The following is a 13815-nucleotide window of genomic DNA, read 5'->3' on the forward strand; positions in this document are numbered from 1 at the left end:
AACCAGTAAAAGTGTTAATGTGATGCTCTCAAACTATAAGGCATTATTCAGGAGACACTGATTGTGAATCCTCGTACATTGTTATTTACAGAGTACCTTAAACCCAACAAACTCTGGTCCACCTATAAATGTGTTACTACAAGATGTAAAGGCTGGCTCCAAATGCTACAGATCTGCAAGACAGTACAGAAAATGCTTTTGTACAAGTCTGCCTATTCCATTCTTTTATTACAAGCCCAATTCATTTATTTCTACTAGTGAATGATCACATAATGGGTTCTTATTTCTAGTATTGTTTTACAGAGAAGAGTTTGTAACATCTGTTCATTTATTTACATTCCAGAAAAAACTGAAACACAAACCATTTCACCTCCCATTCCTAAGCCAACTCAGGCAGATAAGATGTTGTACTCAAAACCGGGTAATTGCTAAATCATTTGATATCAAACATTATATAAAGTCATACATTGTATATCATACATGTATTGCCAAAAAAGAATAAAAATTATATATATATATATATATATATATATATATATATATATATATTTATATATATATATAATTTTTTTTTTCCCAAGCGCCACTACTATTACTTTATACATTTACTACTTTAATAGCCTCTCCTCCTCATTCAGATCCTGGGTCTTAATATACTATGCTGATATCTGGATCCACAATCGAACAAAAATTTTCTGTAGAAGTCTCAGTATCATCTCTTCTTTCACATGTGTATATATGTTATCTGGTCAATTGGCCCACTTGCCCAAAAAGATTTTTTTGAGATGTCTTTTGGGGTTGGATAACGTCTGACCATTCTATTCATAGCAATGTTTTCAATAGAAAGTAAAATATTTGACTGAAGGTCTATGATCAAACTAGTGAGGATCTTGCTGTTGTTTTTAATGTTGATCATGGAGTGTCAAAGCACCTCTAGCTGTCATTTCCAAGCTGGTGTAAAGGCCGCCCTTTTGGGGTTCTGAAAAGGCAATTTCTAGCTGCACAATTTTACTGAATTCATGGCAGCTGTAAATTATTGTCAGGTTGAGGTAGAACAATGTTTGATGTGCTTGTGGAGAGTTTAATGAATCATTTGTAAGTTTTTGGTCTTTGAAGATTATCATTGATATTGCAATGTTCTAGGTTGTTGCCTTAATGTTTTTGTTGAAAGTATCTGACTAGTCAAAATTTTACATTCTGCTGCCATATTGACTCTTTACTATAATGAGTATTTGTTTTGTTCTTCACCACAGCTCCAAAACCCCCAAAGAAAGTACCTATAAATTTTATTCATATTCATATCCCTGAAGAACCAGATGTACCTTCGGGTAAAGAGCTTTTTATGTTTATCACCTGAATTTATGATCATGTAATAATCACATCAAAAATGAACTTATGATCATGTAATAATCACATCAAAAATGATTTTATTGCCATTTGTTAGGAAGAGCATACATTCACATAATTGAACTGTAGCTGTTATGCTGTAAAAGCATTCAGAGGATAACATGGCAAAACAAGTATATTAATCAGAGACCAGGAAGTTCTTTGATCTATTCAATAGTCTGTCACTTATACCCTTAAATTGACTGGTTTTAAAAGAAAAGTTAATATATTCCCAAGTAAGATACAATTGTAAGAATGATGATATATTTTAAGGGGAAGTTGTCAGGATAAAGAATGCCCAGAGAGCTCCACTATAACCTCATACTGACAGGGGTTAGTTTTCTTAAAGATGTATTATTAATTGCTGCATCTAAAAAAAACATGTAAATTATCAGTAAAAAGGGAGGTAGTCCTTAAAGACACTAGTTCTCTCTTGATTGATGTCCTACAGGCTGAGATACATCATTACAAGGCAGTTCCTGTGGCAGCACGCATGTGCACAGTGTGCTGATGCAGTCCAGGCTAGTGCGCCGCACTTCACTGTGCATGCGTTTGAAGCTGGTGGAGCTGACCTCTGATATACTCCAGCCTTTGGGACATCAGTCAAACCAGGAGTGAATTTAAGAACCAGCCAGTGTGACGTTTCAGGTGAGCAGTATCACCTGCTTGAAACTTTACTAGTAATTTAAAAACAGAGAATTTTGTCCTCAAACTCATTCACATTTGTTTTGGGGGTTTCAATTTCCTATTTTGTTATGGGAGCAAGAAATCAAAATTCACTTTTTGGTCAACATTTTGCAATGGTTGGTCTCTGCTGCATGCTCATCCCCAGCTATCCCCACTGCTCTGCAAACAGACTGTCCTGAGAGATGTAAATTCAACATTTACACTGTTAGTTTAAACAGCTGTAACCTCAGTTACATTACAGTAATGTTCTTGGCTTTAAATGAGACCAAGAGCTTGGCTGTAGCCGCAATCTAACCAGAGCTACCACTATTTGAATTAGAATGAGTTCTCTTTGTCCAAAGCTGTAATTTCTTTTTCCTTTTGAATGAACAGAGCTTGGGGTAACCAGTAAAAGTGTTAATGTGATGCTCTCAAACTATAAGGCATTATTCAGGAGACACTGATTGTTATTTACAGAGTACCTTAAACCCAACAAACTCTGGTCCACCTATAAATGTGTTACTACAAGATGTAAAGGCTGGCTCCAAATGCTACAGATCTGCAAGACAGTACAGAAAATGCTTTTGTACAAGTCTGCCTATTCCATTCTTTTATTACAAGCCCAATTCATTTATTTCTACTAGTGAATGATCACATAATGGGTTCTTATTTCTAGTATTGTTTTACAGAGAAAAGTTTGTAACATCTGTTCATTTATTTACATTCCAGAAAAAACTGAAACACAAACCATTTCACCTCCCATTCCTAAGCCAACTCAGGCAGATAAGATGTTGTACTCAAAACCGGGTAATTGCTAAATCATTTGATATCAAACATTATATAAAGTCATACATTGTATATCATACATGTATTGCCAAAAAAGAATAAAAATTATATATATATAATTTTTTTTTTCCCAAGCGCCACTACTATTACTTTATACATTTACTACTTTAATAGCCTCTCCTCCTCATTCAGATCCTGGGTCTTAATATACTATGCTGATATCTGGATCCACAATCGAACAAAAATTTTCTGTAGAAGTCTCAGTATCATCTCTTCTTTCACATGTGTATATATGTTATCTGGTCAATTGGCCCACTTGCCCAAAAAGATTTTTTTGAGATGTCTTTTGGGGTTGGATAACGTCTGACCATTCTATTCATAGCAATGTTTTCAATAGAAAGTAAAATATTTGACTGAAGGTCTATGATCAAGCTAGTGAGGATCTTGCTGTTGTTTTTAATGTTGATCATGGAGTGTCAAAGCACCTCTAGCTGTCATTTCCAAGCTGGTGTAAAGGCCGCCCTTTTGGGGTTCTGAAAAGGCAATTTCTAGCTGCACAATTTTACTGAATTCATGGCAGCTGTGAATTATTGTCAGGTTGAGGTAGAACAATGTTTGATGTGCTTGTGGAGAGTTTAATGAATCATTTGTAAGTTTTTGGTCTTTGAAGATTATCATTGATATTGCAATGTTCTAGGTTGTTGCCTTAATGTTTTTGTTGAAAGTATCTGACTAGTCAAAATTTTACATTCTGCTGCCATATTAACTCTTTACTATAATGAGTATTTGTTTTGTTCTTCACCACAGCTCCAAAACCCCCACAGAAAGTACCTATAAATTTTATTCATATTCATATCCCTGAAGAACCAGATGTACCTTCGGGTAAAGAGCTTTTCATGTTTATCACCTGAACTTATGATCATGTAATAATCACATCAAAAATGAACTTATAATCATGTAATAATCACATCAAAAATGATTTTATTGCCATTTGTTAGGAAGAGCATACATTCACATAATTGAACTGTAGCTGTTATGCTGTAAAAGCATTCAGAGGTTAACATGGCAAAACAAGTATATTAATCAGAGACCAGGAAGCTCTTTGTTCTATTCAATGGTCTGTCACTTATACCCTTAAATTGACTGGTTTTAAAAGAAAAGTTAATATATTCCCAAGTAAGATACAATTGTAAGAATGATGATATATTTTAAGGGGAAGTTGTCAGGATAAAGAATGCCCAGAGAGCTCCACTATAACCTCATACTGACAGGGGTTAGTTTTCTTAAAGATGTATTATTAATTGCTGCATCTAAAAAAAAACATGTAAATTACCATTAAAAAGGGAGGTAGTCCTTAAAGACACTAGTTCTCTCTTGATTGAGGTCCTACAGGCTGGGCTACATCATTACAAGGCAGTTCCTGTGGCAGCCCGCATGTGCACAGTGTGCTGAGGTAGTGCAGGTAGTGCGCCGCACTTCACTGTGCATGCGTTGGAAGCTGGTGGAGCTGACCTCTAATGATATATTCCAGTCTTTGGGACATCAGTCAAACCAGGAGTGAATTTAAGAACCAGCCAGTGTGACTTTTTCAGGTGAGCAGTATCACCTGCTTGAATCTTTACTATTAATTTACATACATAGAATTCTGTCTTTAAATTCATTCACATTAGTGTTGTGGGTTCCAATTTCCTATTCTGTTATGAGAGCAGAAAATCAGAATCCCTCTTGGTCAGTATTTTGCATCAGTTGTTTGTAGCCCAGAACCAGAAGTGGGTCCAAACTACAGCAGATATGCAAACCCTTCTATGACATCTTTTCTCTGTGTACGTTCCAGCTGTGGCTTTGGCTTTCAACTATTAATGCATACTACTGACCAAAATACTACCAAAGTGGCATTATAGTAGGTCTCTGATACACTCTTGCCTTAGGCCCAATGCACATGGGCATGCTTGCATTGTGAAATCTGGAGCGGGTGTCCACCTCTGGATTCCACAGCAAATACTGCCCATTGACATGCTATGGAAAATCGCTTTTCCATGTCCTCAAGCTGAAATAAATTGTAATTTTCTGCTTGTGGAGAGAAGATTGCAGCATGTCCTTTTCCAGCACAGATTCCACGCGGATAGCTTCTATTGAAGTCAATGGAAGCCGTCCAATCCACGGCACTTCCACAATGAATGGTCGTGGTATCCACATCATTGCCTAGCGTTGGCGCAGCATTTTCTGTACTATGCATGTGCGCCGGCTGGCACATCTGCAATGCAGAAGAGACGACTGCGGACAGGTACGCAGGGGTTGCTGACTGGGCATAGGGTCATATAGCACTGTGGGAGCCCAAATCAGGAATCCAACCTAGCCGTTTGCTTTTGACCTTAATACAAGTAAATGATTAATTCACATGGATGTTTTTAACATCTTTCACATGCTGTTTTGAAAAGTGAAAGGCAAATGTAGAGTCTAAGCTTATCATAGGGCCCATGCACATGGTCATAATATGGATATTGTGTATATATCTATAATATGGTACCCATAGAATTTTATGGGCCCATAGTGTACATTCTGTATACCCCCAATATTATATGGGGACACTTGGAAGTTTACCTAGGAACAGAATCCATGAGTAATAAATATGACATGCTTCATTATGGGAATATATTACATTAGAGGTGTTGCAGACCTGTAGAGACTGCATGTACCACAATACAAAATTCATGTATGTAAGCCATAAAAATATCAGTTTAGTATAACTGACTAAATCTAACCAGAGCTACCACCATTTGAATTAGAATGAGTTCTCTTTGTCCAAAGCTGTAATTTCCCTTTTCCTTTTGAATGAACAGAGCTTGGGGTAACCAGTAGGAGCGTTAATGTGATGCTCTCAAACTACAAGGCATTATTCAGGAGACACTGATTGTGAATCCTCATACATTGTTACTTATAGAGTACCTTAAACCCAACAAACTCTGGTCCAAATGCTACAGATCTGCAAGCCAGTACAGAAAATGCTTTTGTACAAGTCTGCCTATTCCATTCTTTTATTACAAGCCCAATTCATTTCTTTCTACTAGTGAATGATCACATAATGGGTTCTTATTTCTAGTGTTGTTTTACAGAGAAAAGTTTGTAACATCTGTTCATTTATTTACATTCCAGAAAAAACTGAAACACAAACCATTTCACCTCCCATTCCTAAGCCAACTCAGGCAGATAAGATGTTGTACTCAAAACCGGGTAATTGCCAAATCATTTGATATCAAACATTATATAAAGTCATACATTGTATATATACATGCATCACAACAAATATCTATCTAAATATATATATATATTTGTTTTAAAAAAGAACCACTACTATGTATTTATACCTTTTACTACCTTAAAAGCTTCTCCTCCTCATCCCTTTGTGGTCTTAATACACTATGTTAATATTTGGATCCACAATCGAAGAATATTTTCTGTAGAGGTCTCCGTTTCTAGCTCTATTAAGATTCAATCATTCATTAATATTGCAATGTTCTAGGTTGTTGCCCCATTTTTTTTGTTAAAAGTATCTGACTAGTCAAAATTGTACATACTGCTGCCATATATTTTACAATAATGTGGATTTGTTTTATTCTTCATCACAGCTCCAAAATCAACACAGAAAGTACCTATAAATTTTATTCATATTCATATCCCTGGAGAACCAGATGTACCTTTGGGTAAAGAGCTTTTCATGTTTATCAACTGAATTTCAACTGAACATCAGATCAAAAATGGTTTTATTGCCATTTATTATTATGAAGAGTATACATTCACATAATTGAACTGCAGCTGTTATGCTGTAAAAGCATTCACAGTAGAGTTGAGTGAACATACTCTGCCGAGCTTGATGCTCGTTCGAGTATTAGCGTACTCGATGGTGCTCGTTTCTCGAACGAGCATCAAGCCGTGTTCGATTGCGCCCCAGTTTTTGGCTCCTACCCGCTGTGACTTGCCTGTTTTGGCGCCTCCCCGCCACAACGCAGCACGTATCATTGGCAAATTTTTTGTCTGGCAGGCAGGAGAGAGAGAGAGAGAGAGAGGGAGAGAGAGAGAGACGAACCTAGAAAAAAAAAAAAGCTCGGCACCATGCGTCCCACATACAAAAATGCTCGAGTCTCCCGTTGTAGTCAATGGGGTTCGTTACTCAAGTATAGCTCTCGAATTTTACGAAAAGCTCGACTCGAATAACGCGGACTCGAGCATTTGGGTGCTCGCTCATCTCTAATTCAGAGGTTAACATGGCAAAACAAGTATGTTAATCAAAGACCAGGAAGCTCTTTGTTCTCAGCATAGAAAGATTGAAGAAAAAGGATCCCTTTTTAAAGGGAAACTTTCAGATTCTCTCAGCTGTCCTGGCTACGGGCAGCACAGTACCTTTTTTTAAAGTTAATATATTCCCAAGTAAAATACAATTGTACCTATAATTATATACTTTAAAGGGAACTCATCAAGACAAATTATGCCCCTAGAGCTCCACCACAACCTCACACTGTCAGGGATTAGTTTTCTAAACATATGTAATAATTGCTGCATCTAAAAAAGAGCCATGTACATTATCATTAAATAGTCATGGAGGTGGTCCCTAAAGACACTAGTTCTCTCTTGATTGATGTCCTACAGGCTGGGCTACATCATTACAAGGCAGTTCCTGTGGCAGCCCGCATGTGCACAGTGTGCTGAGGTAGTGCAGGTAGTGCACCGCACTTCCCTGTGCATGAGTTGGAAGCTGCTGGAGCTGACCTCTAATGATATATTCCAGTCTTTGGGACATCAGTCAAACCAGGAGTGTGTCTAAGGACCAGCCAGTGTGACTTTGCAGGTGAGCAGTACCACCTCCTTGAATCTTTACTATTTATATACATAGAATTCTGTCTTCAAACTCATTCACATTAGTGTTGTGGGTTCCAATTTCCTATTCTGTTATGGGATCGGGAAATCGAAATGCACTCTTATGATGGAATTGAATAGCATTGACTATAATGGGATCTGTTTGGTTTTAGGCCGCTGTTTTCCCAGATTAAATAGTATGCAGGTCTATTTTGCCTGGAATTTAGGCTGATCCAGCCTGCCCATATATTACACAAGAAAGATAGATTCATCGCATTTAGTCTGTTATATGTGGACCCAAGAATCACACTGATATTGTCTTACCTGTAAATAAATTACCACATTGAGCAATTTTGGAATGCGGAGTTCCTTTTACTTCCACGTATTACATGGCTAGCCATTCATTTGAATGGCCATCTTTTAATACTAGCAGCTGCTGCAGAGGAAATGTATTTCCAGATGTGACTTTGACAGCTGATCTCTAGACATTACTCAAGGGGTTGGACTCAGAGTTGGGTCAGAGTCTTTTTACAATGGAGTGGATTTCATGAGACAACAGCCCTGTTAAGTATCTAGCTTCAATAGATTAGACAATATGTAGTATTATAAGACTTTTTTATATTTCTTACAGTCGAGGTCTAGGAAAGTAATTGGACTACAAAGATATATTCTTGCTACACCTAGTATACATTATAGTATCTAATAATCATTATATTACTTACACTGGATATCCCTATTGAACCTGTTATATCTTTTAGTTCCTAACACAACACAAAGACCTTATCAGCCCACAACAACACAAAAGCCTGAAAGTCCTCCTCATTCAAAGCCCGGTAAATATTTTTACTACAGCAGTTATGCTCATCAAATTTGTCTCTACTTGATCCAGTTGGCAAGCCAGAAAATAGGAATGTTTATAAGCAACCAATGATTGAAAATAATCACATTTTAGAGACATTAAGCCCTTTTCATTCTGGTGTCATTGTAGCATCCATTACGGATATGATCGATCCAGTTTGATCTGCTCAGTAAGACATTCCATCGACTTACAATGAATTCATTACGTTTCTGCTTTCTTTTCTAGCCAAATGGTACAGCGGACAGAGTTAAACTGATCTTCAGAGCCTGGGTGCAACTAAACCATGACACTATTGTGAACAAAGCCTTAATGTTATAATTAAAAGTAGTTAATAATCTGAAAAGTTTTGATCGTACTAAATACTATTTAAAAACTATAATAATGTTCTATTACATGGAGGGACTATTCTTTGTAACCATATATACTTTATACCCTGTAATCATGATTAATGTAACAAAATCATAGCACTGATTTTAGACACTCATTCTCTGATTTCCAATTCCAGTTGATAAACCTTATTTTCAATAGTAAAAAGGAGATCTAATTTGACCTTTTTTACAGTTCCAACGCAAAAACTTCCAAAGCAAATAACCAAAAAACCCAAACCAACTCCTCGGACTCGTGTTAAGCCTGGTAATACATATGTTTTACTTCATTTCTTCCTAGTATCAAAGGTCTACAGCTATTTATGAAACTGTGAAAAATTCCTGAGCTTGATTTGAAAAGTTAAAAAGAAAACACTATATATATAAAAACAGTTTGGGGAATATTCAAAAACAGGGCCTTTTTGATGGTGTACTTGTAAGTGAACATGTTTCAGTAGTAACACAATAAACAGAACTGTGCCCATCGATCTATGCTATTTTCACTACATTAAATATTGTAGTTCTATTCCAACACCAGAAAAATGTAAAACAATCCTTCTTGATTACTTAAAAACATGATGTGCACATCTCAAAAAAAATCTTACACATTTCAAATTCATAGCATCTTATTACATGGCATACTAATGATTAAATAAGAAAGTAGAGTGAAGTAATCTTTACAGTAATCTTTGGTGTTCCATGTAATAAGATGCTATGGCTAAAGAATCCACTGTGGATTTGAAATGCGTAAAAAAAAATTGAGATGTGCACATCATGTTTTTAAACATTTACTAATAGAGAATGGTCATTTTTAATTTTCCTCTGGTGGTAGACTAGAACTTGTATAGCTCGTGGTCTTGGATTGCTGTCAGCTGACAGAGTCTTCCTTCCATGCATCTAGCCGTACTTGGATTCACCTGTGTGCTCTATTGCAGTGAACTGATTCATACATCCCTTGAGGTTTCACTTATTGCGTTATCACTACATTAGAAAAATGCCCCAATTAAATACAGAAGGCCTTTATACTTGATGCATTTAGACATTTCCTGTGTGTGGTACCTGCCCTGTTAATTGAACAGTCTTTTAAAAATCATGCATGTACTTGGTCTTCTCTAAATTCTACAGGAACAACGCATTCATTCTAGTGAAACTATGCATGCCAACCATATGTTTACATATTGCAGATTTTTTGCAGTAATTTTTGTGACCGCACATATTCTAAAAATCTATCATCAAGCGTGTTGGGAATGGATTTTCCATCACAGAAATGTATGCAACAAATCTGCCTCATGTGAACTGACCCTAAGAGAACTGTGTATTTTTTCAGAGGCTTTACTTGTCTTACAGGTTTACCTTGGATTAATATGGATATATGTTTAGAAACTGAAATTATTTCTTAACAGCTTCTACAGGAGCACCCAAGGATACTACTAAACGTAAACCTCATCGTGTGACTCATGCAACTACATTGGGTAACGGCAGATACAACCTTTTGCGAATGGCTTACTTCTCTTTGTATTCAGTTGCCTCCATTATGCATAGTTGACATGTTGCATGGTCGTACTTGAAGTAAACAGTTGGACAACACAAGCTGAGGATTTTTAAAAATCTTCATAAGGTTTATGAAACAGCCCAGATGTTTGCACTTGGTACGCAGTTGCAACATTTCGGGCTAACCCCCCTTGTCAAGCTACATAACAAGATACATATATAGATATAAATCAGAATCCTACAAACATATACAATATATATGCAAAGAGACGGAAGCCAGGATACAGATATAAACTATATAGTACTTCACTACCATATGCAGAAACTTGGAACACTTAAGGTTATTGGTAGCAATTTAGCCTGGATATAGGTTACATCCAAATATAGGTCAGACTGTGTGCCAAAGTCCAGTAAGACTGTTTTTGTTGATAGGTTTGCGGTGTATTTCATAGTATACCTTATTATCCATTACCTGGAGTTCTATGTGCAGAAAAGTGGCTTTGATGTAACTAGAGGAGATTGTGAAAGAAATTGTAGGAAGAGCAGCGTTCAACGTGGAGAAGAAGGACTGTTAACTCAAGTCGTCACCCTGCCAGATGAAATACATCATCAATGTAATGCAAGAAAGGATGTAAACAGAGGGTTAGAATACACGTACAAATCTTCAAAGATCTATAAAAATGGCAGCATATGTGGGTGTTAAGTTACTCCCCATAGCCGTCCCAGAGACCTGTAGCTAGAATTGATGCTGGAATAGAAAATAGTTCCTTGTTAAAACCCATTGCAGCACGTTTAGAGTCCAGGCATTCTCTGTGAGTGAGTAAAGCCCAGAGGATTCCAGGTAGTGTTTGACTGCCAGGATTCCTTCCTTATGTGGAATGCCTGTAAATAGGCTCCAAATGTCCATTGTCACTAGGAGACAATTGTTAGGTCACTCTTCAAATACAGAAATCCTGGTGACAATGGACATTTCCCTCTTTCATATATGCAGGACTATAGGACTTTGACACACAGTATGACCTATATTCAGATGTTACCTGAATTACTACCAATAACCCTAAGTGTTCCAAGTTTACGCATATGGTAATCAAGTGCTTTATAGTTTATATATGTATTCTGGCTGCTGTCTCTATTCATATATATTGTTTTCTCACCATATGTTTGATTCTGATTTAAGATTACATATGTATCTTGTTATGCAGCTTGATGAAGGGTGTTAGCCTGAAATGTTGCAACTGTGTGCTAAGTGCGAACACTTGGGCTGTTTCAATAACCCTTATGGGCATTTTTAAAAAGTCCTCAGTGTGTACTGTCCAACTGCTTACGTCTGATACCGACAGAGTCTGGGATGGAGGGAGTCTAAGACACTGCACCACGTCTGATCTGCATGAGGGAGTGCTATCAAACGCAGTTCTATCGCGTGGTCATACTTGAAATCTGCAAGCTGTTTTTCATCCATTCTTTGGTTAAACATGTATTGCTTTATTCACCATTACCTTTGTTCCATCATCATCCTGCTTTATGCTGAGAGCGCAGCATGCCGCCAATTTCTACAACCATCCTGGAAAAAATAAATTTATCATTTTTTTTTCTTTTACCATTAAACCTTTTCCATTTCAGAAACAACATTCCTTCATCAGTATAATCTTGCTGCATGGCCATATAAAGGAATCATCACAACATCCCTAAATAAAGTCTATTGCTTTTTAATTGCAAATTTTCTTTCTATTTCCAGCACCATACCGTTTACCGAACAGCTCTCCAAGGCCCAAAACATCACTCAGGCCACGGACTAGACCCCCTGGTAATTCTTACTATGTTTCTATTGTGGGAGCGTAATGCATCTTATTCCGCTGTTTGACAATTTTATATTATGTAACAGTTTGTGTTTATTTGTATTGGAATTATTTGTCTTTCTTTCCTATTGAACCAACTCTTAGGCAGTATATAAGCCCGCCTGCACAGGGGCAGATTTGCATTTTACAGCAATAACGCCCATAGCATGCTATAGAAAAGTGATTTTTCCTGCATATGAACGTAAACCAATTGCGTTTTCCACTCGAGGGGGAAAAATCGTGACATACTCTATTTTTGTGCGGATTCTGCAGAGACGGCATCCATTGACGTCGCTGCTGCCAGGGCCGAATTCCGCTATGGCATTCTGCATGTGGAATCCGACCCATATGTGTGCAGGCGGCCTAATTATGAGAATGTTCCCCGTTAGGCCTCATGTCCATGGGCACACATGGATTCCAAATGCAGAAATCTGCAGCGGAATCCACCCGTGCCCGCAGACATGGAGATGAAAAGGCAGTTTCTTACCTCTCCAGATTCAGCGTGGGTCTCCTCCGTGGCGGCTGGATCTTTTTTTTTTTTCAGCACTGCAGATGCATTCGGGTGCACCTGCCATCGCGCCCTGCGCATGCACAGTACGTTTTTAAAGATAAATCACCTGCTTACTCGCGGATTCGCAGCACATCCGAAGTGTCAGCTGTGGGCCTGCCGCCGATAAGACTGCTTCCATTGACTTCAATGAAAGCCGTCACTGCGGGATCCACAGAAAATTGGAGCATCCTGTGTTTTTTTCCCCCGTGTGCGATCTGTACGCCGGGAAAAAAATGACATCCGCAGGTATTTAAATACCTGAGGATTCCCAATGATAGTCTATGGGCATATTGAATTACGGTCCATATGTAATACTATGGCTACGCCGGGAATAACCCTTCACAAAGGTTTTGTCTTTAGGCTAAAACTTGAGCAATTAAATAGAATGGTGTAACAGAAAGACTGTAAAAAATTTGCAATGCAATTGTTGTTGCTGTAAATGGCTTTACTTTGGCATAGAATTACTGCCCACCCTTTGCACTAAGGTGCTTTTCAGCGTAATGCTTATTTTCAAACAAACTAAAGTGAACGATTGTTCGGTCTAAACACAAGCCAACGACTGAACGATGAATGAGAATCATTCGCTTTTCATTCAGCATTCATTTTTTACAGATCTCATTTAAAAATGTTTATTGGCTCGTTCGCTTATCGTTTAGTTTAAACAGCACTCCTTTAGTCCCTATTCGGTTATACAGGGACTGAAGGTTCTCATTTGAACAAATCAATGATGCATTTGCCTGTGTAAACTGGCTGCACGAGTGCGGTGATGTCACTTGCTCGTTCGCTTTTTCCAACGAGAATCGGTTAGTCTAAAAGGCCCCCTATCTGTATACAGTGACCTGTTCTATAACACTCAGGGCATCTTTCCAATTGATTTGATTGTTGTTGAAGAGACTGTGGAACACAAAACAATAAACAGATAGGATTACTAGACTGATAAAGGCCGCCTGTAGATGGCCGGGTCGGATCCCGCTGAGAGAATTCTCACAGCGGGATGCGGACCCGTGCCCCTGTGCACAGCCCTAC

At 37.8% G+C, this 13815-nt stretch overlaps 1 protein-coding gene across 17 annotated transcripts in view; it reads left to right on the plus strand.

Moving 5' to 3' along the window:
• The window catches only part of ABI3BP (ABI family member 3 binding protein), a 292204-nt gene that overhangs the window by 193428 nt on the left and 84961 nt on the right, over positions 1 to 13815 (plus strand). For 13 of the 17 annotated variants that reach the window (XM_066578216.1, XM_066578234.1, XM_066578294.1 and 10 more), the window contains 10 exons: positions 344 to 421; positions 1254 to 1328; positions 2782 to 2859; positions 3646 to 3720; positions 5992 to 6069; positions 6465 to 6539; positions 8448 to 8522; positions 9110 to 9181; positions 10317 to 10385; positions 12140 to 12208. In XM_066578216.1, the coding sequence (XP_066434313.1) occupies positions 344 to 421; positions 1254 to 1328; positions 2782 to 2859; positions 3646 to 3720; positions 5992 to 6069; positions 6465 to 6539; positions 8448 to 8522; positions 9110 to 9181; positions 10317 to 10385; positions 12140 to 12208 (744 nt within the window). The remainder of the gene's footprint in view (positions 1 to 343; positions 422 to 1253; positions 1329 to 2781; positions 2860 to 3645; positions 3721 to 5991; positions 6070 to 6464; positions 6540 to 8447; positions 8523 to 9109; positions 9182 to 10316; positions 10386 to 12139; positions 12209 to 13815) is intronic. The other 4 variants (XM_066578254.1, XM_066578277.1, XM_066578285.1 and 1 more) reach the window with 4 other exon arrangements.

The sequence above is a fragment of the Eleutherodactylus coqui genome, chromosome 1 (genome assembly GCF_035609145.1).
Source record: "Eleutherodactylus coqui strain aEleCoq1 chromosome 1, aEleCoq1.hap1, whole genome shotgun sequence".
Lineage (NCBI taxonomy): Eukaryota > Metazoa > Chordata > Amphibia > Anura > Eleutherodactylidae > Eleutherodactylus > Eleutherodactylus coqui.